Genomic DNA, 26,654 nt, shown 5'->3' on the forward strand with positions numbered 1-26,654 from the left:
TAGGTTAGTGGGCTGAAGTATTGATCGGCCTTACTGCTTGAAGAAAGTAACTGTTTCTGAGTCTGGTGGTCCTGGTGTGGATGTTTGTAACCTCCTTCCTGATAGGAGTAGGACAAACAGTCCATAAGCAGAGTGGTTGAGATCCTTCATTATGTGCATAATCCAGCACTCTTCAGCCTCTTCAAAAAGTAGAAGCGTTAAAGAAGTTCCTTGATCGTGTAGGATGAGTTCTGGGACCATGAGAGGTTGTGTGGGATGTATACTCCCAGGTGGTTGAAATTGCTTGCAGTCCCCACCACTGTGCCGCTGATGAAAGAGGGTGTGTGTGGAGTACATTCTCTTGAAGTCAATAACCACCTCCTTTGTATTGGTGACATTGAGGAAGATGTTATTTGCCAGGCACCAGGCCTCGAGCTCTTCCACTTTCTCTCTGTAAGCTGTCATGAATTTGACAATGTGATTACCCGGATGTTTGGAGATGCATTCATGTGTGAACAGAGGGTATAGCAGTGAGCTTACCCAACAGCCATGGGGGGGGGGGGGCAGTCGTGTTGAGGATGATGGGGAGGGAGGGAGGTTGTGCATCCTGACTGTCTGAGGTCCATCGGTTAGGGAGTCCAGCACCCAGTTGCACATTGCTGTATTTAGACCGAGGAGTAGAGTTTGTTCACGGTGGTCCATGGGGACAACAGTGTTGAATGCTGATCTGAAATCCAGAAACAGCATTTTGATATAAGTGTCCATGTTTCCTAGTTATGTTAGGGCCAGGTGCATGACAGATGTTAGAGTGGTTCTGTCGGTAAGCATGTTGGTGGGTGTCTAGTGTGGCAGGAATGCAGTTTTTGATGTGTGCCATTACCAGCTGCTGAAAGTATCAGTGCCACCAGGCAGTAGAGTTTTTCGTACAGGGATGTTAGTGGTTGATTTGAAGAATGTGGGAACATTATGCTGGATAAGTGATGTTTGTAAAGGTGTGTGTGTAATAAAGATTATATTTGTATTAAATTGATGCCTGCTTTCTCTATACACTATTCCAAATCTCCTGAATATCGAACAAAAATAATATGTTTTAGACAGTTCATCATTTTTCAGATTCTTCTGTAGTCTTATTTTTAACCTGCTCTCTCTATTCTACAAAATTTATACAAAATCTATTTATTTTGCACTCTAATATTTCAGTTTAAAAATCAGCTGGTTTACTTTCTGAGAATTTTTCAGTTTGTGTTCTGCTCAGCTTCTCTTCTTGAACAGAAGCCAGTGGAAAGTGGGGATAACCAAATACTAGAGGGCAGCTTTCGTCAAGGTCAGTGGTCAGCATCATTGATTCACATTGGTTACAATTTTCAGAACAATATCATGGTATTTACTGTTAATGAGGGCTATTAAACCTATTGCTTTAAAGTATAATAATCAGTTACAAGAATTGTCAATCTTATTCAGTTTGCAATTAAAGGATACTGTTACGAACCCCGTAACTGGGTCACTTACCAGCAAAGGTAGAGACGTCCGTTGAAGTCTGATGATACTATTTATTAGTAAAAATACACAAAAATAATATCAATGCAAATATACAGATAATATGTTTTCAATACTAAATCTAAAAGTGCGGGTATAATAATAATCAATGAGAAATAAGCTCTATCGTTGTCTAGGGGATAATGTATTGTCCGATGGAAATATAAAGTTCACTCAGTTCATGCAGGCTGCAACCGTTGGGGATTGCTGTGTTGCAATTGTTGGAGAGAGAGAGAGAGAGAGAGAGAGATTTGGAGAAAAACTTGCCAGCTTTCCTTTATGATTTCGATCCGTCAGGAGTCTCGTTGTCGTGGCCGTTCAAATGTGACCTCTCCTTTAGCTAAACCGTTCTTCCGTGGTGAGCTCGCCACCCCAGGCAAAGGGAGGAAGCCCCCATCGGCTTTTGCTATTAAACGCTGTCACGAGATTTCTAGCATTTCTCCTGGTGCGTCTAAAGGGGTTGTTCCCCAGACCCCTCTTTTATCCTCACTCACGGGGTTTCAGATGTCAATCAGGTTGGCATGGTGCAATCCCTCAACCAGACCACTCTGGTTGTCCCCTGAGGGGTTTCAATGAATAGTACAGTACTCAATACCCAATTCCGTCTCCAAGAGACAATGGCCGTTATCAGTGGTTCCGTTCCGCTGAAGTCAGGACACATTCCAAACCTTGTGTATTCTGGATGTCTCTCTATCATTTCCTGGGTCTCAGACCCGAAATAATAGTGATCTTGTAATTCTCAAAAAGGAGGGGGCGACATTGTACCCTTCGGCCCCTCAGAGTTGCTTCACATTCGTAACGCCCCCTTCCTTCTAGGATTTTTGCCACAGGTAAAAATTAATTAATACAGAGTCTTACAGGATTTCAGAGTCTAACACAATACAAGAGTTTTTTTTCTACAGAGTAATACAGTTATACATTCAATTCAGTATCTAAACAGTTAGCGATTACATTGTCGCTTCCTTTAATATCTTAATATCTTGTACCTTAATAAATTCTTGTAGCATCAGACTCCAATTTAATAACCACCTATTTTTATTCCTTTTCTTCAGCAAACAAAAACTAAAGAGTTGTGATCTTAGCTTACGTGTATTTTACAAAAGTTCAAGCAAATACTAGTCTTTATTTTACTTTCAAACTTAACAGTCAATCTTCCATGGGGTTGTCTTTATTAGTTACATGCTTTGTCGAAATCCCTTAAAACCGGATCCTGTTATTTAAAGTGGCATCCCATCAACCCTCGCCCCTTTTCCAGTTAACTCCCACGTGGTTAGCTTGCGCACCAGTGTGGAATAGGCTATTGAATGCTCCTTTCATAGGAGTTATTTTATCAACAATGTTTTCCAAACTTGGCCCATTTGCTGAATTTCCACACAATTCTTTATTTTTAAGTAAGTCGTTAGATTTATCTTCAGGACCCTTCATTCTATTGGTTTTCAGTTTAAAATCTGCAAGTGATCCCTCTTTGTCCAAACAGCATTTCAAATTCTGCCTCTTCACACCACACTCTTGAGTAACAATAGCGCGTGGGGCACCTTTACATTCCAACTCAACCTGTAATTGATTCGCAGGCACCGTGTTACCAAGCCATTGTCCCTTCAGCCTGGTTACTGCTTCTGACATCAATCCAGACTTTAAATTTTCTTCATTCAATTTAGGAACTACACTTTTCCCTTTCCCTTCAATAATAATATTCACCTCACCACCTTTTATCTCCTCACTAACGTTTAACACACCTTCAAACACAAACAACTGGGAATTCTCACTTCCCACTAGTACCAAGGTTAACCCTTTCTTCACTGAACCAAGTCCATCTGACCCACAAGGACTGCATTCCTTTTTAACTGAATCAAATACCTCAGACTTTTCCTGAGTTTCATTACTAGGTTCAGTACCACTTGCATCCACATCTTGAACACACTCAAATGGGACATCAGCCTCTTCCAGGCTTTCAATACCCGTTCTCTTTTCAAATTCTAAGTTCCCCTGATCCTCCCAGTTACTCTCTGGGCAACTCCCTTCCGGAGTAAAACCAACCCTGCCAACAACCTCATCTGCCAACCCAGCAGACTTCTTCAAGGTAATGGCATCCTTTTCATCAGGGACTGCCCTCATTTCATTATCGGGAACACCTTTAAAATTTTCAACTTCTTCAAACAGTTCTGCCAAATCAGACAGATCAGCCATGTCCAACCCTGGACCTTCTAACAGCTTTATCTGTTTCTCATTTTTACTCCGTGCCTCTATAAATTTCCTCCTGGCTAAGGCAGGTCTACCTCCTCTCCCTTACTCTCTTCCACCTCCCAATTCTCCATTTTACCACCCTCTAACCCCTCTTGGTACAGGGTCGGTAAAAACGTCTCAGCCAAATCGATACTGGCCTCTTTCTCAGCTGCCTTTCTCGATATGCTGCAAGTGGTCGCGCATGTGGGATAGATCTTGGAATCTAGGAGCGGGTCCTCAACATTTACAGGCTGGCTCATCAGCGCCATGGCTGACCAAACATCACCAGCAGCTAAATCGTTACCCAGACGGATGTCTACGTCAGTTCTCGGGAATTCTGATCACACCCCTATTTCAACTGGTCCAGATACCAGCTCACAATTTATAATGATCCTATGCAAAGGCACCACTTCTGTCCCTTTTCCTTTGCCTCTCAAAGCCACCTCACCAGTCTCGGGACCAAAATCTAGTACCTTACTGCGAATCAATGACAGCTCAGCTCCAGTGCCTCTCCAGATCTGCACTGGAACTGGTGTGTCTCCCTCTTTCACAGACATGGTTCCTTCTGAAATAAATTTCTCAGGCCCCTCTCATATTCTGTCTACCTAGGACTTTCTTGTCGATTTACTGATCACCACAATACATCCTGTGGAGACTGCTGCTTTCCCTTTTCCTGTCTCCTTTCTTGGAGCAAGGCACTTAGATGCAATATGACCCACCTTTCCACAATTAAAACAGGTCAAGCCAGGACCCCTCCTGCCGTCTTGCCTTTCCTCCTCATTTTTACCACTAGCTCCTGGCTGGATCTCTGCCTCAGCCGGTGGGCTTTCTCTACCGTTCCCACGGTCTTTCTGGTAACTCTTATTCGAGGAAAACTGTCTTGTGGGTTAGGGCATATTCATCTGCGAACCTAGCAAATTCGGATATGGACTTATTCGGCTTCTAGTTCAAATATCATCCAGATATCATCCGAAACACAACCCTTAAATTCCTCAATCAGAATTAACTCCCTGAGACGCCGAAAATTTTCTTCCACCATTTCTGCTGCACACCAACGACCCAAGAGCACACCCTTCTCATAGGCAAACTCTGCATACGTCTGATTCCACCCTTTCTTTAAATTTCTGAACTTTTGTCTATAGGCCTCAGGTACCAATTCGTAGGTCTGAAGAATGGCCTCCATTACTTCCTCATAATTCTCAGACTCCTCCTCCTCCATGGACAACACCGCATATGCCCATTATGCCTTCCCTTTTAACGCACTTTGTAATAACACCACCCACTGATCTCTGGGTCACTTCTGACTCACTGCCACGTTTTCAAAATGCAAGAAATAATTATCAACATCCGTCTCCTCCCTGATGCATGAACATTTTCTCTAACTTCTGTTAATGCCCCTCCTCCCCTTCTTACCCCATCCCTGACATATTTAGTTGTTTGCCTGTTCTCCATCTCCCTCTGGTGCTCCCCCCGCCTTTCTTTCTCCCGAGGCCTCCCGTCCCATGATCCTTTCCCTTCTCCAGCTCTGTATCACTTTCGCCAATCACCTTTCCAGCTCTTAGCTTCATCCCAGCCCCTCTGGTCTTCTCCTATCATTTCGCATTTCCCCCTCTCCCCACCACTTTCAAATCTCTTACTATCTTTCCTTTCGGTTAGTCCTGACGAAGGGTCTCGGCCTGAAACATCGTCATTGCTTCTCCTTATAGATGCTGCCTGGCCTGCTGTGTTCCACCAGCATTTTGTGTGTGTTATAAATCCCCAAATTCCTCCTTACAAACAACTTTGACTCCACCCCCACACAAAAAACAAAAAAATCAGGTGAAAGACACAATACTAAAAAACCCATAAGACCAAAAAAAAATTTAGACCAAGTCCTCATCCAAAACACAGAAACCCTGGGCAACATTTTCTGGGCACAGCAGCAGGCTCTCCCCTCTCCAGTAACATAGCAGAGTGATCCTTAGTGATTGAAAGGCAGGCAGCTGTGCTTGCTTTTCACACTCGCCTCGACGTTTTAATCTCCATCGAAGCTTTAATCGGTGAAATGAAGTCAAACATCGGCTTGTGCCCCGCCCTGCAGCCTGCCTGCCTTAAAGTTTGCACACACTGCTTCTGTCTCCCTGAATCCTCTCGGAGACTGCAGAGTGCTAAAGCACCCTAACAATCTCTAAACTTCTGCATTGGCCTCTATGTTTCAATCTTCATTGAAGCTTTAATTGTAGAACAATGGAAGCTTTTATCGGCTCACACCCTAGCCCGCAGTCTGGCTGCCACGAGGTTCACAAATGCTACTTCTGCCTCCTAGAATCTTCTTGGAGACTGCAGAGCTCTGGAACACCCAACAATCTCCAAACAGCAAATCACGGGCTCCAGCAGTTCACATCCAAGATGAAAATCAAATAAAAGAGACTTAAAAGAAATGAAATAAATGGTTTCATGATCTGTCCAGAAGATGGCAACCAAAGGAGCATTGTAAACAGGTGCCATTTTGACCGGAAGTCAAGATGTCATTATCTGAAACATGGATATACTTTTGGCAGCAATACAGTGTTGATATGTTTGAAAGATATTACCCTCAGCAGTTAATTCAAGATCATGCACCAGCAGGTTTGTATTGAGTTCCATAAGTTTTTTATTTTAGTTTCTTTTTCATCTCATAAGAAATCATGACTGGTTCTTTATTTTTCTGTTGGTTCCAGCAGACAAAGAAATCTACAGTGCCTATTTAATGTATTCACCCCCCCCAGAACTTTTTGTGTTTTATTGTTTTACAACATTGAATCACGGTGGATTTAATTTGGCTTTTTGACACTCATCAACAAGAAAAGACTCTTTCATGCCAAAGTGAAAACCAATTTCTGCAAATTGATCTAAACTTAATACAATTATTAAACACAAAATAATTGATTACTTAATTACTCACCCCCTTCAAGCCAATGTTTAGCAGATGCACCTTTGGCAGCAATTATAGCCTTGAGTCTGTGTGGATAGGTCTCTGTCAGCTTTGAACATCTGGACACTGTAATTTTTCCCCATCCTTCTTTACAAAACTGCTGAAGCTCTGTCGGATTGTATGGGGATTGTTAGTGAACAGCCTTTTTCAAGTACAGCCACAAATTCTCAATTGGATTGAGGTCTGGACTCTAACTTGACCACTCCAGACTCCAACGGCCTTGTTTTTAAGCAATTCCTGTGTAGCTTTGGCTTTATGCTTGGGGTCATTGTCTTGCTGGAAAACAAATCTTCTCCAAAGTCGCAGTTCTCTTGTGACTGCATCAGGTTTTCCACCAGGATTTCCCTGTATTTTGTTACATTCATTTTACCCTCTACCTTCACAAGCCTTCCACAGTGAAACATCCCCCCAGCATGATGCAGCCACCAGCTTGCTTGACAGTAGGGATGGTTTGTCTTTGATGTGTGATGTTCAGTTTATGCCAAACATAGCGTTTAGTCTGATGGCCAAAAAGCTTGATTTTGGTTTCATCAGACCATAGAACCTTCTTCTATCTGACTTCAGAGTCTCCCACATGCCTTCTGGCAAACTCTAGCCGAGATTTCATGTGAGATTTTTCAACAGCATCTTTCTCTTTGCCATTGTCCCATAAAGCTGCGACTGGTGAAGCACCTGGACAATAGTTGTATGCACAGTCTCTCTCTCACCTCAGCCACTGAAGCTTGTAATTCCTCCAGAGTTGTCATAGGTCTCTTGGTGGCCTCCCCCACTAGTCCCTCTTCTTGCACGGTCACTCAGTTTTTGAGGACGACCTGCTCTCTGCAGATTTACAGCTGTACATATTCTTTCCATTTCTTGATGATTGACTTAAGGATTGATCAAGGAATATTCAGTGAGTTGAGCATTTTCTTGTATCCATCTCCTGACTTGAGCTTTTCAATAACCTTTTTACAGTTAGAGTTGCTTGGAGTATTTGTATTCATGGTGTAGTAGTTTTTGCCAGGATGCTGACTTCACCAACAGTTGGATCTTCCAGATACAGGTATATTTTGCTACAATCAATTGAAACACCTTGACTGCACACAGGTGATCTGCAATTAATCTGCAATTAATTTAGATCACTTTGTAGAGATCTGTTTTCACTCTGACATGAAAGAGTCTTTTTCTGTTGATTGGTGTCAAAAAAAGCCAAATTAAATCCACTGTGATTCAATATTATAAAACTTCCATGGGGTGGGGTGAATACTTTTTATAGACACTGTATAAAGGGATTCCTGAAAACCTTTCTATGGATTATGACAACCATCTAAATATTATATTTCAGGATGTACTAGTACAATAACAGTACACCTGCCTACACCTGCAACCAAACTGAATTTTGTTTGTAAGCAGGAATAAATAATACAACCAATCTAGCAAATTAGCAAAAGATAACCAAATGAACACTCAAAGTAAATCTAAGTACACCCAGCAACCACTTTATTAGGTATGTTCTGTACCTAATAAAGTAGCCACTCAGTGTATGTGGCCTTCTGCTGCTGTAATCCACTACTTCAAGGTTCAATGTGTTGTGCGTTCAGAGATACTCTTCTGCACACCACTGTGCATGGTTATTTGAGTTACTACCACCTTTCTGGCAACATGAGCCAATCTGGCCATTCTCCTCTGACATCTTTCATTAACAAGGTACTTTTTACTCACAGAACTACCACCCACTGGATATTTCTTGTTTTATGCACTATTCTCTGTGTCAAACCACCCCACCAGGCACCAAGAAGCATTTTGCAGTCAAGGTCACATTTCTGCTGATCCTCTGCATGCTTTATACATTGAGCTGCTGCTACTTGATTGGCTGATTAGATATTTGCATAATAAGCAGGTATACTGCCACTGAATGTATATGTATAATGTTAAACTTCTTAATTGGTATAATGCAGAAATAATATTAAACTTCTAATTGGTAGAGACATTTCACTTTGTTAAATAAATGAAGGTTCTCAATGCATCATTTTTTTGTGACTATGTTTTTTTCTGAAATCGTAACCATATATGCAATTTGTGCTATGTGTTATTGGTAATATGCTTTGCACCTTGGCACTGTTTTGTTTGGCTGTATTTGTGTATGGCTGTATTGTAATTAAACGAAATTAAAATTCTTCTTGGCAGTCATTTGGGATTGAGAATGACTTTCACTCCAGCTTGATGTGTCTATTAAAGCAATTGTGGCAATCGCAGTCTCTTCCGTAGACAGGCTTGGAGGTGGCTAATGGAGGGTCGGGTGAATACATAGTTTTTCAAAGTTCAAAGTAAATTTATTGTCAAAGTACGTATATGCCATCATGTACATACTACCTTGAGATTCATTTTCATGCTGGCAATTACAGGAAAACAAAGAATACAATAGAGTCAATGAAAAACTACACACAAGATACTGACAAACAACCAATGTGTAAATGAAGACAAACAGTGTAAATAAAAAATGAATAAATACTATTGAAAACATGAGTTCTTCCTTAGGTTGTAGAATCAGTTCAGAGCTGAGTGAAGTTGTTCATTTATGCAGGGGCTTCACTGAACAGATGCTTTTCTTAGTTTTTATTTGTAGAAGGAGATTACCAGGTAAACAGGGAAAAGATATTCAGGGATACAAAAAATACTTTTGTGAAACAAGCATTGTTTTAAAATTTAAATTATTAATCTCTGTTTTCTGACTAATTTCTCCCTAATTTTCTCGTTGTTGAGGCTGGACAAAGTGAAAATGTCAAAGTTGGGACTGACAGATCTTTACTGGCTCAGATTGTGAAACGAGCTTTGGTGGCAGAAATTTAAATACAGTACAACTTACCAGGGTCTCAGAACTGAATGACCTATTCCAATCCTCTGTTCTTAGAGTGAGGAACCAAGCAATAATTTCTCATGCAATACTTGATGTAATTTTATCATTTGATTTGTATATTTCTTTCCCATAGATGAATGGCCATGGAAAACTGGTGCATCCTTCGGGTGCAACATATGAAGGAGAGTTTAAAGACAACACATTTCATGGTACAGGGATATACACATGGCCGAATAATGTCAAATATATTGGAAACTTCAATAAAAACAAGTAAGTTATTTAAAACATTAATGTATAACTTAGATTGTGCTCTGTTTGAAGGACACAAATGTACACAGATGTATGCCTGGTTGAATGCACTTTATTCTCTATCCAGTGGTTATACATAGTGTTCATTTCCCTATAGCACACTGTTCTACATTGAACAGGAAGCAAACAGATTCTGTTGTTTAATCTAATTACCCTTATCTGCAGCCAGCCTTTTTCATCTGAATTCTCTCTTATCTTAAGGTGCTTTGTTAACACCCCTCCCCTTCCATGATTTTTCTCTTTGAATGTGCTGGAGATTGATCTGAAACGCCTGGAAATTTCAGGACAATTCAAGAGGAATGACACCACCAACTGCACCTACTGATTTATAAATAAGTTGAGAAATTAACTCAACCCATGCTTCCTGCACTCAGCCTGCTAGCAGCTAATATGTTGTCAAAGTGCAGCTAAGGAAGGGTCCTAAAATTTAAAATGTGATTTATTAAAAATATATGTCGATCATTCTAAAGAGAGTGGTCTTTCAGAACAAGTGCTGTTCTCTGTTAAATTTTAGAATGTATTATTTGGATTTCTTAGAATATTATTAGTATAGACTTCCGGAGCACCAACATCACAGACGACCCTAATGGCAACTCTCATTGAAAATGATAGAAAGCATCAAATATTCCCATTTTGGCCTGCCATGGCTGAGAACCATAATTGTATCTATGATGTGTAGAGTCAGTGATGAAGCTGTAATGCGATTGAATGATCCATCACTGCTTGAAACTGAAGGAAATAGACTGGATTGTACTTGACACACTGCTCCTTTAAGAAACTGCCAGCAAAAGAGGGGTTAACGTGCTAGGCTGGTGGTGAGTTTAAAAAAAACAAGGTTTTTGGTTCCGAATACCAACCATCTTGCTGGCAAACATGCAGTTTCTGGTAAATAAAATTGACAATCTCAAAGCCAGGGTGCTGTATCATGGGAACGTTAGGAACATGTGCATCCTTTGTTGTACAGAATTTTGGTTAACCCCTTCCATGCTGGATGCAGCAATTCAAATGGACGGGTTTATAATACATTAATTATCAAGATCAGACGGTCAGGTCTCTCAGAAGCAGAGGTATAGGTGTATGCCCCATGATCAACTTCGGGTAATGCCCCGATATCGCTCATCAGACCTGAAATACCATGCAATTAAATGCCAACCATTTTACCTGCTGCAAGAGATTATAGCAATCATTTTGCTAGAGGTGTCAGACAGGCTCTAGACGAACTGAGTGATGTGATCAACAGGCATGAAACAGCATATCCTGATGCCTTCCCCAGCATTTAAGGGGATTTTAACCAGGCGAACTTGATAAAGTCACTGAATAATTATCATCAACAATCACTTGTGGTACCAGAGGAAACACACTGGACCACTGTTACACTAAGTTCAAGAGAGCCTATTGAGCTATTCCATGCCCTCACTTCGGGAAGTCTGATCACCTGGCTGTATTTCTACTCTCTTGTGTATAGGCAAAGACTGAAGACTGCAGCACCAGTGGCGAGGACCAAGAAGGTATGGGCCAGGGAAGCACAGAAGTGCTTACAGGACTGCTTTGTGGACTGGACTGTATTCAGAGAATCATCTTCATGTCTAGTTGAGGATGCCACGGTTGTCACCAACTTCATTAAAAACTGTGTAGATGAATGTGTACCTATGAAAACTTGCTGTACATTCCCAAACCAAAAGCTGTGGATGAACCAGGAGGTTTGTAGACTGCTGAGGGCTAGATCTCTGGTATTTAAGTATAGTGACCCAGGTCTGTGTAAGAAAAAAAGGTATAACTTACGGAAGGCTATTTGAAGCCATTCCAGGAGAGGATGGAGGTGACATTGGATGTGTGTCAGCTCTGGCAGGGTTTGCAGGATATCACTTCCTACAAAGCAAAACCCAACACCATGAATGGCAGCGATGCTTCACTATCTGATGAGCTCAACACCTTTTATGCTCGCTTTAAAAGGGAGAATAAAACCACAGTTATGAGGATCCCTGCAGTATCCGATGACCCTGTGATCTCTGTTTCAGAGGCGAGAGTAGTATGAGTTGCCTTAGCGACTATCGTCCAGTAGCACTCACCTCTACAGTAGTGAAATGCTTTAAGGGATTGGTCATGGCCAGAATGAACTCCTGCCTCAGCAAGGATCTGGACCCACTGCAATTTACCTTTCACTATAGTAGGTTTACAGCAGACGTGATCTCAATGGCTCTTCATGCAGCCTTGGATCACCTGGACCATGAAAAAATACCTATGTCAGGATACTAATGGTTATAGCTCAATGTTTAACACCATCATTCCTACAGTCCTGATCGAACAGCTACAGAACCTGGGCCTCTGTACTCCCTCTGCAACTGGATCCTTGACTTTCTAACTGGATGACCACAATCCGTGCGGATTGGAAATAATATCTCCACCTCGCTGACAATTAACACTGAGGCTTCACAGGAATGTGTGCTTAGCCCAATGTTCTACTGTCTCTACACCCATGACTGTGTAGCTAGGCATTTATAAATTTGCTGATGATACAACCATTGTTGGCAGAATTTCAGATGGTGACGAAAGAGCATACAGGAGCAAGATATACCAATTAGCAGAGTGCTGTTGCAAAAACAACCTTGCACTCAATGTCAGTAAGATGAAAGAGCTGATTGTGGACTTCAGGAAGGCTAAGATGAAGGAACACATACCAATCCTCAGAGGGGTCAGAAGTGGGGAGAGTGAGCAGTTTTAAGTTCCAAGGTGTCAGGATCTCTGAGGACCTAACCTGGACACAACTTATTGATGCAGTTATAAATATGCAAGACAGCGGTTATATTTCATTAGGAGTTTGAGGAGTCAGCTACAGACGTACCGTGGAAAGCATTCTGTCTGGCTGCTTCACTGAGAGGTAAGGGAGGCGGGCTACTGCGCAATATCAAAATAATTTGCAGAAACTTGTAAAATTAGTCAGCTCTATCATGCTCTATCAGCTCTATCTTCTGTAGTATCCAAGACACCTTCAAGGAGCGGTGCCTTAGGAAGGCGGCATCCATCATTAAAGATCCACACTGCCCAGGACATGCCCTCTTCACACTGTTACCATCGGGAAGGAGGTACAAAAGGCACACGCTCAGCAATTCGAGGACAGCTTCTTCCTCTCTGCCATCCCATCCCTAAATGACATTGAACCTATGAACCTACATCATTACTTTTTTTTATTTCTCTTGTTTTTGCACTGATTTTAATTATATGTATATATAAAATTACGCATACACTCTGTATATAAACAAACTTAGTGTAACTCAGTTGTTTCTCTATATTTAATCATCTATTTCATTGTGCTGCTGCCGTAAAGTTAACAAATTTCACGACGTATGCTGGTGATATTAAATCTGATTCTATTGACAGTTTTGATGCAGCTAAGTAACTTGCCTCGCCATATGAGAGACTATTTAAAGGGCCAGTTATGCTGGTGCTCATCTCTTGTGGGTCAGATTTGGTTCACTATCGATTTCATCAAACAGTTTCATTGTTGCCTTTGTTTATACCAGATTTTCATGCACACATTTTAAAAAGAACATTGTAATCCTTAACATTTTCATTGTGCAATTTTGACTCTCATTCTGTAGTTTAATTTGCCAGGTATTTAGATCTAGTTCCAATATTTAACTATTTAGTTACTGAATCTGTAATCTTTTATTTGCAATCAATAATTTTCAATGATTGAGGGACATTAGTGAAGACTGCAGTGTAACAATAGGTTAATTTCACTTCTTCTGACAGCTTTCCTGATGTCATTGATTACTTTTCCCTAGGATTTAGTCCATAATTGTGTCAATGGAGGGAGCCCGTGGCCCATGGTAAGTGCTGGGCCATTACTGCCAGGACAGAAACTGAAAACGAAATCAATGCTCAGCAAGTCAGACTGCCTCTGTGGAAAGAGAAAGGTTCAGGTTGAATTCTGAGGAAGGACAAATATCCTGGTTTCTTCCCACCACCCCCCCTTCCAGTCCTGATGAAGGGTCTCAGCCAAAACGTCGACTTTCATTCTTCTCCATAGTTGCTGCCTGTCCTGCTGAGTTCCTTCAGCACTGTGTGTGTATGTGACTCTAAATTTCCAGCATCTGCTGTGTGTATGTTTAAGGACAGATGTTAGTTCTTTTGAAATGTTAGCAAAAACAGACATGAAGATAATTGAATATTGTGCTATCAAGATCCATCAAGCATCATTAACGGATTACTTCAGAAGACACTTGATTAGCTACCTCCTGTACCTAATAAAGTGGCTACTGAGTGTACGTTCATGGTCTTCTGCTGCTGTAGCCCATGCACTTTAAGGTTTGACATTCTTCTGCACACCACTGTTGTAACGTGGTTATTTGAGTTACACTCGCCTTCCTGTCGGCTTGAACCAGTCTGACTGTTTTTCTCTGACCTCTCTCATTAACAAGGTGTCTTTGCCCACAGAATTGGCATTCACTGGATGTTCTTTGTTTTCCGCACTCTTCTCTGTAAACTCTAGAGGCTGTTGTGCCTGAAAATGCCAGGAGATCAGCAGTTTCTGAAGTACTCAAACCACCCCATCTGGCACCAACTATCAATCCATGGTCAAAAATACTTAAATCACAATTTTTCCCTATTCTAATGTTTGGTCTGAGTAACAACTGGAACCTCTTGACTATATCTGTATGCTTTTATGCATTGATTTGCTGCCAAATAATTAGCTAATTATATATTTGCATTAATGGGCAGCTGTACCTAATAAAGTGGCCACTGAGTGTATATTAATCCAGCCACGCTCTTAGGATGCAATGTAATCCTTGTGCTGTGTTTCATTTACCTAACTTATGTGTATCATCCTATGGCAATCCCAGAAAATGCCACTTCAACTGAATATCTTTAATTCCTGCAGATTGGAAGGAGAAGGCAAATTCATCGATGCACAGGGCTATGAATGGATAGGGACATTTCACTACAAAGCTGCACCGGGGCTGAAGTTGAAGCTGGATGTGTAATTGATGTCTGAAACATTGTTTTGCAGTCAAGTTTCTGAGACTTCTTAAAATATCACTGAATGTTTTGGTAAATTAAAAATATTACTGTCGAAACTTAGTCTTCTTTCAAATACTCCACAACATGCACATTTAATTTATTTTGAGTTATTTAATGGGATAGTTTTGTCTTAATGAAACAATAAAATAACATTCTGATTATTTGATCAAGATCCAACAGGAAGAACAACAGGCAGAATGATGCTGAAGTAAGGTGTTATGTTAGCAGTGCTGTATGCCTTGTAAGATCATTCAGTATACTGTACTATGACAGTCCAAGGACACACTGAGCACAGTCATAATTTTACTGATTAAGTCTAGTGTGAAACAAAATCTAAATAAGAGGCAGTAGTGGTGTGATCTCTTAAGTCAAGTATGATGTTCTTCTAAGGGATTAATCTGGGCTGTTAAGATGGATTCACTTAATGGAGAATGCCTGTGCATGATTTTGTTTAATATCGGGAGGCTGATACACAGGCAGCCACCAACTTGTCCTAGACAGATCAGGGTCAGTGTCCAGTGGCATGGATTGCAAGATGATCGAGGAGCCTTCACTGCTGCAGCCTTCTTCTGCCTTCACTACACTATCATCTTCCACCAGCTCATGTTATTGTATGACTAATTCAACTAGTTGAGCGATCGTTATCTGTCATGCTCTCTGATACAGTTACAGAAATTAGACAAGGTTAGATATTCAACAAAATACTGCATCCTGTGTTTGAGTTGGTAATGATCCACCGATGTTCAGTAACAGCAGTTTCATCTCATAAGCATTGACGATTCAAGCCTAGACTTAGAAAGGGAGTACTTTTTTGGATGCATTATTGCACAGGACCGAAAGAAACTGCAGAAGGTTGTAAATCTAGTCAGCTCCATCTTGGGCACTAGCCTACAAAGTACCCAGGACATCTTCAAAGAACGGTGTCTCAGAGAGGTAGTGTCCATTATTAAGGACCTCCAGCACCCAGGGCATGCCCTTTTCTCACTGTTACCATCAGGTAAGAGATACAGAAGCCTGAAGACTCACACTCAGCAATTCAGGAACAGCTTCTTCCCCTCTGCCATCCGATTCCTAAATGGACTTTGCACTCTTGGACACTACCTAACTTTTTTAATATACAGTATTTCTGATTTTTACATGTTTTAAATCTATTCAATATAGGTATTCTGCAATTGATTTATTTTTTCTCTCTCTGCTATATTATGTATTGCATTGAACTACTGTTGCTAAGTTAACAAATTTCACATCACATGTCGGTGATAATAAACCTGATTCTGATTAAACTGAGATTCCATTTGCTTTCTCAAGTATTAGTTATAGGTTTTGAGGAAGGGCAGGAAGTTCAGATTTATTTATCACATGTACATTGAAATATAAAGTGAAATGTGTAATTTTACAAGCGACATATCCAAGGATGCACCGGGGGCATCCCGCAAATTCCCGTCACACATTCTGGCACTGACAATATTCAGCAGAACAACCCAAGCTGCAACAACAGCAAGAACCCGCCTTACTTTCCCACCTGCGTTATGTGTGAACGTAATAAAGAACTTCAGTTCCCAGTGTCCCAAGTGACACTGGAGGCTCGGGTCGAACTGAAGCCATTGCTGGCGTGATCTGTAAATAAATATGTGCCGATATATTTACCTACTCTAAGTTTGGCTTTATTAAGGATAAGCATTATATGGTGTCAGAAGACAGAGTGAGGTCTAAACACAGAGTAAATGTACTACAAGCAATTAAGAAAGAGACACTAGATTCCAACGGAGAGAAGCTGTCAACCGGAGAGTACATTGTGTGCTGAAGCTGCTGCTGTTGCCAAATTCACCAAGAGAGATTCAGGTGAGAGCCTGAAAATTCAGTCATGGATAAGCTAATTCCTCCCACACCTGTGCACTTTACTGGCAATCTGAATGATAACTGGAAACATTGATTCAATATATATTTAGCATTGGTGGGGGTGGGGGGCGGGCGGAGGAAAAATCAAAAGCATTTATTTTTCTACACTTAATCGGCAAAAGTTTTTTGAACATCTATAACATCTTTCAAATTGATGAGACAGCCTTGACATTGGACACTCTGATGACAACATTTGAGGAGTATTTTGCCCCAAGTAAAAATAGAACATTTGAAAGCTCTTTTCCTGTGACCAGAAACAAGGTGTTAGCTGTGACCCACACTGTGAGTTTGGAGATTTGAGGGAGTCACTCGTCTGAAACAAAATAGTTTGTGGAACTTCAAATAAAGAACTTAGAGTAAGCAAACTCAGTGAAAAAGATGTAATGCTGGAAAAGGCTGTGGACAGCAGAGACCACATGAGCACAAGCCAAGGAGCTGTACAAGGCGGAAACAGCAATGCATGCTAGGAAATACACAAGGCTTTTCCCAACGCAACAGCAAAGCAAAGAGGTAGGATCAAACAGCAAATGTGGAGGTAGGCACATTTCAAAGACGTGTCCTGCTTATGGAAAGTCCTGTAATAATTGTGGGAAGAAGAATCACTTTGCAAAGTGCTGCAAAGCCAAGGCCACCAAGAGAAAGGTGCACATGTTGATAAGGAAATGACGGAAGCATTTGTAAATTGTCTGCAGACTGCTGGTACTGGCAAAACTGAATGGATTGTTCCGGTGACTGTGGATGTGACAGTAAAGAGCAAGGTTTACCCGATGAAGTTAAAAGTGATAGGATATACTGGAGAAAATGTTCCAGTAAAAAGGGGCTATGTGGTGACTTTCAAGCACAAGGATCAGCACCTAAAGGCACAGCTACTGATCGTAGAAGAGAGAGAGTGGGAATTAGCACTCCTGGCAGCATGCTCGGTTGAGGTCAGCACCAAGTGGCGAGAGAGAAAAATGAGAATGGGCAACCTTCGCGTCTTCTTCGACATTGGTTTTGATAAGCAGCCAGTGGGCCACATTGTATTTGAGCTAAGGAGTGATGTTGTTCCAAAACCTGCAGAGAACTTCCGTGTGCTTTGTACCAAGCCAGAGGGTGACAGGTTTAAGGGATCAATTTTTCACTGAATAATTCTCCGCTTTATGTGCCAAGGTGGAGATTTCACAAAAGGCATTGGCACAGGGGGCAAATCCATCTATGGTAACAAATTTCCAGATGAGAACTTCATACTCAAACATGAAGGACCAGGAATACTGTCAGTGGCAAATGCTGGGCCCAATGCAAATGGATCACAATTTTTTATCTGTACTGAGAAAACTAGTTGGTTGGATGGAAAGCATGTTGTGTTTGGCCGTGTGGTAGAAGGCTACGATGTCGTACAACAAATGGAATCAAAGGGATCGCAGAGTGGAAAGACGAGTGTTACTGTTCGCATTCTTGACTGTGGAACAATGTGATGAGAACATTCCTATGGTGGGTGCCCAGTCTTTTTTCCATTGGTACATTGCTATGAAGGTGGCAAAATCCAAATCTCAAGTTGATTTGTGTAATTGTACATTTCCAAGTTACCTGAGGCTTTTGCCCAGGTTAGAGCCTAAACCTTCAATTTTCAGTGATCTCTGGCAGTGCTTAGCCTTTAACTTTATCATGAGGTATAATGGAATTATTTGTTTACTTTAGCCTTGTACTAAAACACTTCATTCAAATAAAATGTACATTTGCTCACCAAAAAAAAAAGAAAAGAGAGAGAGCACAGCCAAAATTAGGTCTGAGTGCAAGTGAAAAACTCAGCCTGGTGGAAATAGTTTCTGTAGTGGCTGCACAGACCAAAGATGACCACACAACACTCATTTAAGAGTATGCTGACGTCTTTGATGGTCTCAGATACTTACCTGATGTAACTCGAGAAACTCATAACAACAGCCGTGACAGATCCAGAGAGGTTATGCAGAAGAAGCACAGGAACTTCACTTTCCATAGACATCCACACCAGCACAACAGTCAGGATGCCAGTGCTGAACAGGAGTGATCATGATGAAGAAGTCGCCAGTCCTGCATCTACATCATGTGGCTTTGATTCGAAATCTGCCGCTCATCGACTTCCAGTTACAGACCGGAAATCTAAAATATCTCCACAACCCTCTCCAAAGCTGAAGAAGAAAAATTAAAAGGAAGATGGGGAGGCCACGCAATTCCCAAGGTCAGAACAACAGCACCAAGCAAACACAAACCAACAGGAGGGGTTGTCTATGATACGCAGCCAACAGAGGGGTCTCAGTGAATTGAGACAGAATCAGATGGAACTTGTGCAAAGACTCACTGATCACATGGATGTAGTCCATGGCTCCATTGTGAGGCACATGGAGTGAATTATGGTCACACAGCAAGAACAAGAACAGAGAGGAACAGTTAGGATCTTGAACGATGTGAAAGGAAAGAACAGGTGATTAGCGTTCTCAAAATGACACTAATAGTAACACAGCAAGTGAAAGCAATATATCTCTGGAGACAAATAGTAGAAGATAGTAGAAGAAATGTGGTCTAAGTTACTCTGATGTGGAATGATTGTTGGTGCCAGATGGGGTGATTTGAGTATCTCAGAAATTGCTGATCTCCAAACATCCGGTGAGTGGCAGTTCTGTGGGCAAAAATACCTTGTTAATGAGAGAGGTCAGAGGAGAATGGCCAGATGGATTCAAGCTGACAGGAAGGTGACAATAACTCAAATAACCACGTGTGACAACAGTGGTGTGCAGAAGAACATTTCTGAACACATAACATGCCGAATCTTGAAGCGGATGGGCTACAGCAGCAGAAGATCACAAACATACAATCAGTGACCACTTCATTAGGAACAGGAGGCACCTAAAAGATGGCCACCAAGACTATTTTTGCTCAGTTTTTTTCCTGAAGATCCTGCATCCATAATATTTCTGCTGTCCACTGTGATAGCGTTCCCTTTATATTATTCAAGATAAATATGTTCACCATATTCTCCACAGAATGAGTGATCTCTCTATCACGTGCTGACCTTGTTCTTTCTCTCCTCTGCTGTTTGCTACTCTGGAGATAAGAATACATGAGTACACAGGAGATAGAATGATACCCATGGATTTCCTTCACGTTCACGCTAACAGACATCAGCCTTAATTCCCAATAGTTATTGCTGGCTGACAAAAGAAGAGATGAAGTTTTGGAGATTTATGTGGAGGTTTCACAATCAACAAATGCAGAATGGATTTTTGGAAGTCCACAGAAGATAATTGAACTGGAGATGATTACAGAATTCGACTTGGGCTATGCCGTTGGGAATGAGAGCAGAGGGAGGGAATTAAAAACCACACTCACTTTACTAATGATTTGTAGATCCCTTTCATATTGTTTTACCCTTTGGTGACCTTTCCTATTACAATAGAATCCACTTTTTCAATTTTATTTTGAGGCACTTTCAGGAAACTCACTTTCGAGCTCACAATTCAATGAGATAGCCAGTAGCTCTGATCTTTGCATTTGGTTTTGAACAGAAGGTTATTCATATGTAATCAGGATATAGAAACAATCAAACATTTATTTTTCTACTGTTCATTTGGGAAACGTTTTTGAAATAATCATTATTCTGGCAGAATTTGTTGTTATAGGAATTGAGGAACCAGGAAACAAAACATTCAGCCACTGGGCTTATTCTGCCTTTGAATTAGATCTTGATTTAATCCCATTCCTCTGTTGTAATGCAGTAGGTAGGCCCCAGGCAGCCTGGCAGTGTGGGAGAGATTAAAATCAGATCTGTAAAGGAGAGTAGCGATGGTGGAAAACGAAAATCTGAGGGTTGCAACACTGGAGAAAGTTGGAGTGAAAGGGAAGGGCAGGAGTTGAGCTGAGGGACTGTCAACTTTGTGGCAATGAGATCCCAGAGTCACTCAAGTTGTGTTCCAGAAGTCACACCAGGATTTACAGTTACTCTATTGCAAGGGGATTATGGAAAAGTTACTCTAACTCTCTCCATGAAAGTTAGTTTGATGATCATGGTATGGACAACGATCTATGTTGCTGGTTATAATAGAGGTTGAAAAATGTGCATGAGACAGTTCAGAAGCTGGGTCAATGCATGCAGTGGTTACATGTGCACATGTGGAAAATCCTGTAGTGTGGAAAGGCAATGCACCCCGATGTGAAGTTAACAGAGCTGTAAGATTTGCAAGCGTGGTTACCTGCCAGCAGGAACTGAGCAATGTATAACAAAAGTAAGTAGCGTTCCTGCCTCAATGGCTCCAGGATCTACATTTAAACCTGCCTTCAACTGCTGTCTATGTGGAGTTTGCACATTCTCGCCATGGCTGCGTGGGTTTGCTCCCTCATCCCAGAGAAGCAGTAGTAGATTAAATGTCTATTGTAAAGTACTCCTTTGTGTAGATTAATTGCAAGATCAATCAAAATCGGACTGGATGGGCAAGTGTGAAAGAGCATAAATTCTAGGGGTTCAGGAAGTAGGGAGAGAGGAAATGGAATCAATGGGATTGCTCTCCTGGAGCAGGGGATCAGTGGACCAGAGGGCTTCCTTCTGACTTGTTACAATAGGTACAAGGCAAGACATCCTCTTCACTGTAGGACAGCAAGAAAGCAAACGCTGAGGAAAGTCTGCATGATGAGCATAACTGAGTCAATCATGGGTGGAAGGGAATCATCAGGAAACGGACCAAGAGAGCTGGAGATACAGATTAGAATCAGATGTTGTGCTATCATGTATGGTCTTTGATGAGCTTAGTCTGAATATAGAGGGGACAGTGATATTTATTTTCCTAATTTATAAGCACGTTATATTTATTGGTCATGTTATGGTGAAGTAACCCTTCAATAAATGGCAGAGTTGTTATAATTAGAAGTGCATTGTATAAACATTGATATTATTACATACTGTTGAATTTATATTCTTGTCATATAGTGTATCAAGATACAATGAAAAGCTTTTGTTTACATGTCACCTAGACAGACAATTACATACATAAATGCAACATAAGCGTGAGTGTGTGAGTGTGAGTGCATCCCTCTGTGTGTGTGTGTGTACCAGTTAAAATATGTGAGGCATGCAGCATGATCTTGGATATATTTCTGTATTAACCACTGCTGTGCTTATTACAGTAATGTTTACCATCAATGAAGGATATATAGAACATAGAATATTACAGAACCGTACAGGCTCTATGGCCCACGATGTTGTGCCAATCTTTCAACATACTCTAAGATTAATCTAACCCAGTGGTTCCCAAACATTTTTTTGGGTTACTGCTCCTTTGGCTCCCAGTCCACATCCCCAGCACCTCCTTCTCCCTTTTTGGACATTACATAAAATCTATAAATAATTTTTATTTACAATACACAGTGAAAGAATTTAGGAACTGCAAATTCAAAGTGGTGACAAATAATTGCAAAAAATTATTCGTCTATTTAAAGCTACAAATAAAATTGTTTATTTAATTAACTACAATAACAACAATTTTCATCAACTATTTTAGTGTGTACATTAGTAGTCAAACTATTCACTACTTCATTGCTTTTTCATCTTTCACTGAGATGGACGGGCTTGGTGAAGTGATATCAGCTTCTCAACATCAGGCTGAGTGTCACTCAGAACGAGCCTCGGATTCCCATATCCAGTAATTTGCAGGCTGTTTCATTGGAGTGAAAAAAGTTGGGTGACTGCACTGAAATCATGCTCCACTAAATCTGATATTGGAAAGGCAATAAAAAGTGTTCTGCTGAAGGGTTTTGGCCCAAAACAACTGTACAGTACTCTTTTCCAGTGATGCTGCCAGGCCTGCTGAGCTCCCCCAGCATTTTGAGTGTGTTTCTTGGATTTCCAGCATCTGCAGATTTCCTCTTGTTTGTGAAAGACCTTATTAAACAGTGCAGGATACCACTCAGAGATTTCTTTTTGCAACCAAAAGTCTTGATATGATATTTTGAACCTCGGCTTCAGCTCAAAGTCATTTTGTAGCGAGATCAGTTCTTCCTCCATCCTAAACACAAAGTACACTGCAGATGCTGTGGTCAAATCCACACGTACAAAAGCTGGATGAACTCAGCAGGTCGGGCAGCATCCGTTGAAATGAGCCATCCTTCCTGTTAATTCTTCATACCAAGTGTTCAGGAATGGATTTAGTACCCAATCTGGAATTTGAATTGAGAGAAGATCCTGAAATCTCTCTGACATGTCTTTATGCAGCTCACCCAGGTGGGAGAGTACACTTGAAGATCATCCTCTGGTATTCTTTCTTTCTCTTCCAACTCAGAGAAGTTTGGAAATTGGAAAAGGTCACACAACCAATGTTGTACTTAAATAGGGTTAACTTGGATAAAAATATGGAGACGACTGAGTTTGATAAGATTCACATCATTTCCTTGCAATTGAAGATTGATCTTATTATATTTTCTGAATAATTCTCACAAATAAGCAACATCATGCCTAATATTGTTGAGTTGATTACTGAATGAAGCATTCAAGTCTTCAAAGAATATTATTAGTTTCAGAAAGAGGAGAAATGCATCTCATATTCCTTTTGCGATTCATCTGATTTATGTGTATAGCAAAAAGTGTTCAAACTGTTCATCATTCTCCATACAAAGCACTCAAAATAGTGGAGAATTGAGAGCATGGGACTTTTCACCATAAGACCATAAGATATTGGAGTAGAATTAGGCCACTTAGCCCATTGAATCTGCTCCACCATTCCATTATGGCTGATTTATTATTGATCTCAAAACCATTCTCCTGCCTTCTCATAAATTTTGATGCCCTGACTAATAAGAAACTATCAACCTCCACTTTAACTATACTCAATGACTTGGCCTCCACAGCCATCTATGGCAGTGAATTTTACAGAATTACCACTGACTGGCTACATAAATTCCTCACACACAAAATGCTGGTGGAACGCAGCAGGCCAGGCAGCATCTATAAGGAGAAGCACTGTTGATGTTTTGGGCTGAGACCCTTCATGAGTCCTGACGAAGGGTCTCGGCCTGAAATGTCGACTATGCTTCTCCTTATAGGTGCTGCCTGGCCTGCTGCATTCGACCAACATTTTGTGTGTGTTGCTTGAATTTCCAGCATCTGCAGATTTCCTCATGTTTGCTAAATAAATTCCTCCTCATCTCTGTTCTGAATGGACATCCCTCTATTCTGAGGCTCTGTCTTCTGATACTAGACTCACCCTCTATAGAACTTCCAATGTTTGTTAGATTTCAATAAGATTGTCCCTTATTCTTCTAAATTCATGTAAACAGGCCCAGAGCCATCAAACGCTGCTCATATGTTAACCCTTTCATTCCTGGAGTCATTCTTGTGAACCTCCTCTGGAACCCCTCCAATGCCATCACATCTTTTCTTAGAAAGGGGGACCAAAACTGCTCACAATACTCCAAGAACAGTCTGGCCAGTGTCTTTTAAAGCCTCAGGATCACATCCTTGTTTTTAGATTCTAGTCCTCTCAAAATGAATGCTAACATTGCATTTGCCTTCCTTACCACTGACTCAACTTGGAAGTTAAGCTTTAGGGAATCCTTCGCACCTCTGAGTTTTTAAATTTTCTTCCCATTTAGAAAATAGTCTATGCCTTTATTACTTCTACTGAAGTGCAAGACCCACACTTCCCTACACTTTGCATCTGACACTTCTTTGTCCATTCTTCTAAGTCTTGCTGACTCTCTGCTTTCTCAACACTATCTGCCCCCTCCATCTATCTTCATATCCTCTGCAAATCTGGTCATGAAGCTATCAATTCCGTCATCCAAATTATTGACATGAAAAGAAGCAACCCCTGTACAGACCCCTGCAGAACACCCCTGTCACTGACAGCCAGCATAAAGGCTCCCTTTATTTCCACTCTTTGACTCCAGCCAGTCAGTCAATCTTTTATTCATGCATGCAAGTGTCTTTCCTGTAGTACCATGAGCATCTTTTAAGCAGCAGCATGTGTAGCACCTTGTCAAAGGCCTCTGAAAATCCAAGTGAACAACATCCACTGACTCTCCTTTGTCTATGGTGTTTGCAATTTCCTCAAATAATTCCAATAGGTAAGACTTCCCCTTAAGAAAGCTATGCTGACTTTAGCCAATTTTATCAAATGCCTCCAAGTACCCCAAAACCTCATCCTTAATAATGGCCTCCAACATTTTCCCAACCACTGAATACAGGCTAACTGGTGTATAATTTCCTTTCTTCTGCCTCCCTGCCTTCTTAAAGAGTGGAGTGATGTTTGCAATTTTCCAGTCCTCCAGAACCATTCTAGAGTGCAGTGATTCTTGAAAGATCATTACTAATACCCCCACAGTCTCTTCTGCTACCCCTTTCAGAACTCTGGGATGTGGTCCATCTGGTCCAGGTGACTTATCTATCTTCAGACCACTCAGCTTCCCAAACACTTTCTCCTTAGTAATAAGAACTACATTCACTTCTGCCCCATTACACCCTCAGATTTCTGGCATACTGCTAGTGTCTTCTACAGTGAAGATTGACTCAAAATATTTATTAAGTCTGTCCACTTTTTCTTTGTCCCCTATTACTACTTCTGCAGCATCATTTTCTAGTGGCCCAATGTTCACTCTTGCTTCTCTTTTACTGTTTTAAGTTTGTTCGTTATAAATAATATCTATATTTCTTTCCAGGTTCACCATTTGTGTTTGGTAATTTCCAGATAAAGAATTGACAGAATGCCCAATATGTCAGTCTCAGCCAGTATTAAAAGATATCAAAACCTGTTCAGTTGCATTTAAAAAGCAATAGCCTGCTTTAGTACTTTAGATTCTTGATTCCTCGATGGGACATGCCTCGAACAGACAAACTTTCTGTGACCTCAAGGATCCTAAAGCCAATGAAATGTTTCCAAATGTAGTCACTATTGTAATGAAGGGTGAAGCAAACACCATTTTATACATGGTGAAGTAAGTGATGTTTAATAATATTAGCTAAAAGTTAAAAGTTGGGCACAGAGAATAGACCATGTCATCTTTTGAATAATGACATGGGATTTCAAACATCTAGCCAGGAGTGTAGAGCTGGTTTCAAATTTTCTTCTTAATGGGGTGATGCTTCTTAACGGGATGAGGCATTCCCTCAGTAGCATACTGAGGTGTGTACCAGCATCGGGTCCATAGGCCTTGGATTAGTAACATCTGTTATGTAAGCACGGCAGCATAGTAGTTAGCATAACGCTTTACGGTAAGTATCAGTGACTAGGGTTCAATTCCCACCACTGTCTGTAAGGAGTTTGTATGTTCTCCTTGAGACTGCATGGGTGTCTTCCCACAGGCCAAAGATGCACTTGTTGTTCGGTTAATTGGCCATTGTAAATTGTCTCATGATTAGGCTAGGATTAAATTGTGGGTTGCTGGGTGGCATGGCCCTAAGGGCGAGAAGGGTCTATTTCACACTGTATCTCAATAAATAAATAAACACCAGCAATCAAATATTGTTTTAATTAATCTTCCAGGAAACATTTCAAGGAACTACCACTCAAATTACTAAAGTGAGTATTTTTTTTGAAAAAAGATACAGGAGGACCTTGAAATGCTGCAGCAGAACAAAGCCCACAGTCAGAAAAACATAGAAATATGTCAACACAAGACAGGTAGATTGAATACTAATTTATGTTTGTGAACATTTTTGGGGAATTTGTTGCTAACTTATGCTTCAAAACTCAGGTTCAAGTTTATGCAGGCAGCCTGAAGAAGCCTAAAGGTGACAAGAACAAGACCGTGGTGCTCCACCAGAAAGTTGCAAACTCATAATCAAGGATTGTTTGGCACTCCATTATGTTTCTGATAATGAGAGGGTTGTTGTTAGACTACTGTAGCATTGTCAGTAAATGTTATGTTACTTAATGTTAATGGTCATGTCTTGGCAAA

General features: G+C 40.9%; 1 protein-coding gene and 1 pseudogene across 2 annotated transcripts in view; both read left to right on the forward strand.

Annotated features, from left to right (window-relative positions):
* morn2 (MORN repeat containing 2) overlaps window positions 1–16,135 on the forward strand; it is a 43,258-nt gene extending 27,123 nt beyond the window's left edge. Inside the window, exons 5-7 of one of the 2 annotated variants that reach the window (XM_059986418.1) lie at window positions 9,661–9,797; window positions 11,302–11,344; window positions 14,719–16,135. In XM_059986418.1, coding sequence (XP_059842401.1) covers window positions 9,661–9,797; window positions 11,302–11,344; window positions 14,719–14,760 — 222 coding nt within the window. In that variant the 3' untranslated portion in view covers window positions 14,761–16,135. The remainder of the gene's footprint in view (window positions 1–9,660; window positions 9,798–11,301; window positions 11,345–14,718) is intronic. The other variant, XM_059986416.1, reaches the window with a different exon arrangement.
* A 1,575-nt stretch (window positions 16,136–17,710) lies between these two features.
* LOC132402524 (peptidyl-prolyl cis-trans isomerase-like) lies at window positions 17,711–18,266 on the forward strand (annotated as a pseudogene).
* The last annotated feature ends 8,388 nt before the right edge of the window (window positions 18,267–26,654 follow it).

Source organism: Hypanus sabinus, chromosome 12, assembly GCF_030144855.1.
Source record: "Hypanus sabinus isolate sHypSab1 chromosome 12, sHypSab1.hap1, whole genome shotgun sequence".
NCBI lineage: Eukaryota > Metazoa > Chordata > Chondrichthyes > Myliobatiformes > Dasyatidae > Hypanus > Hypanus sabinus.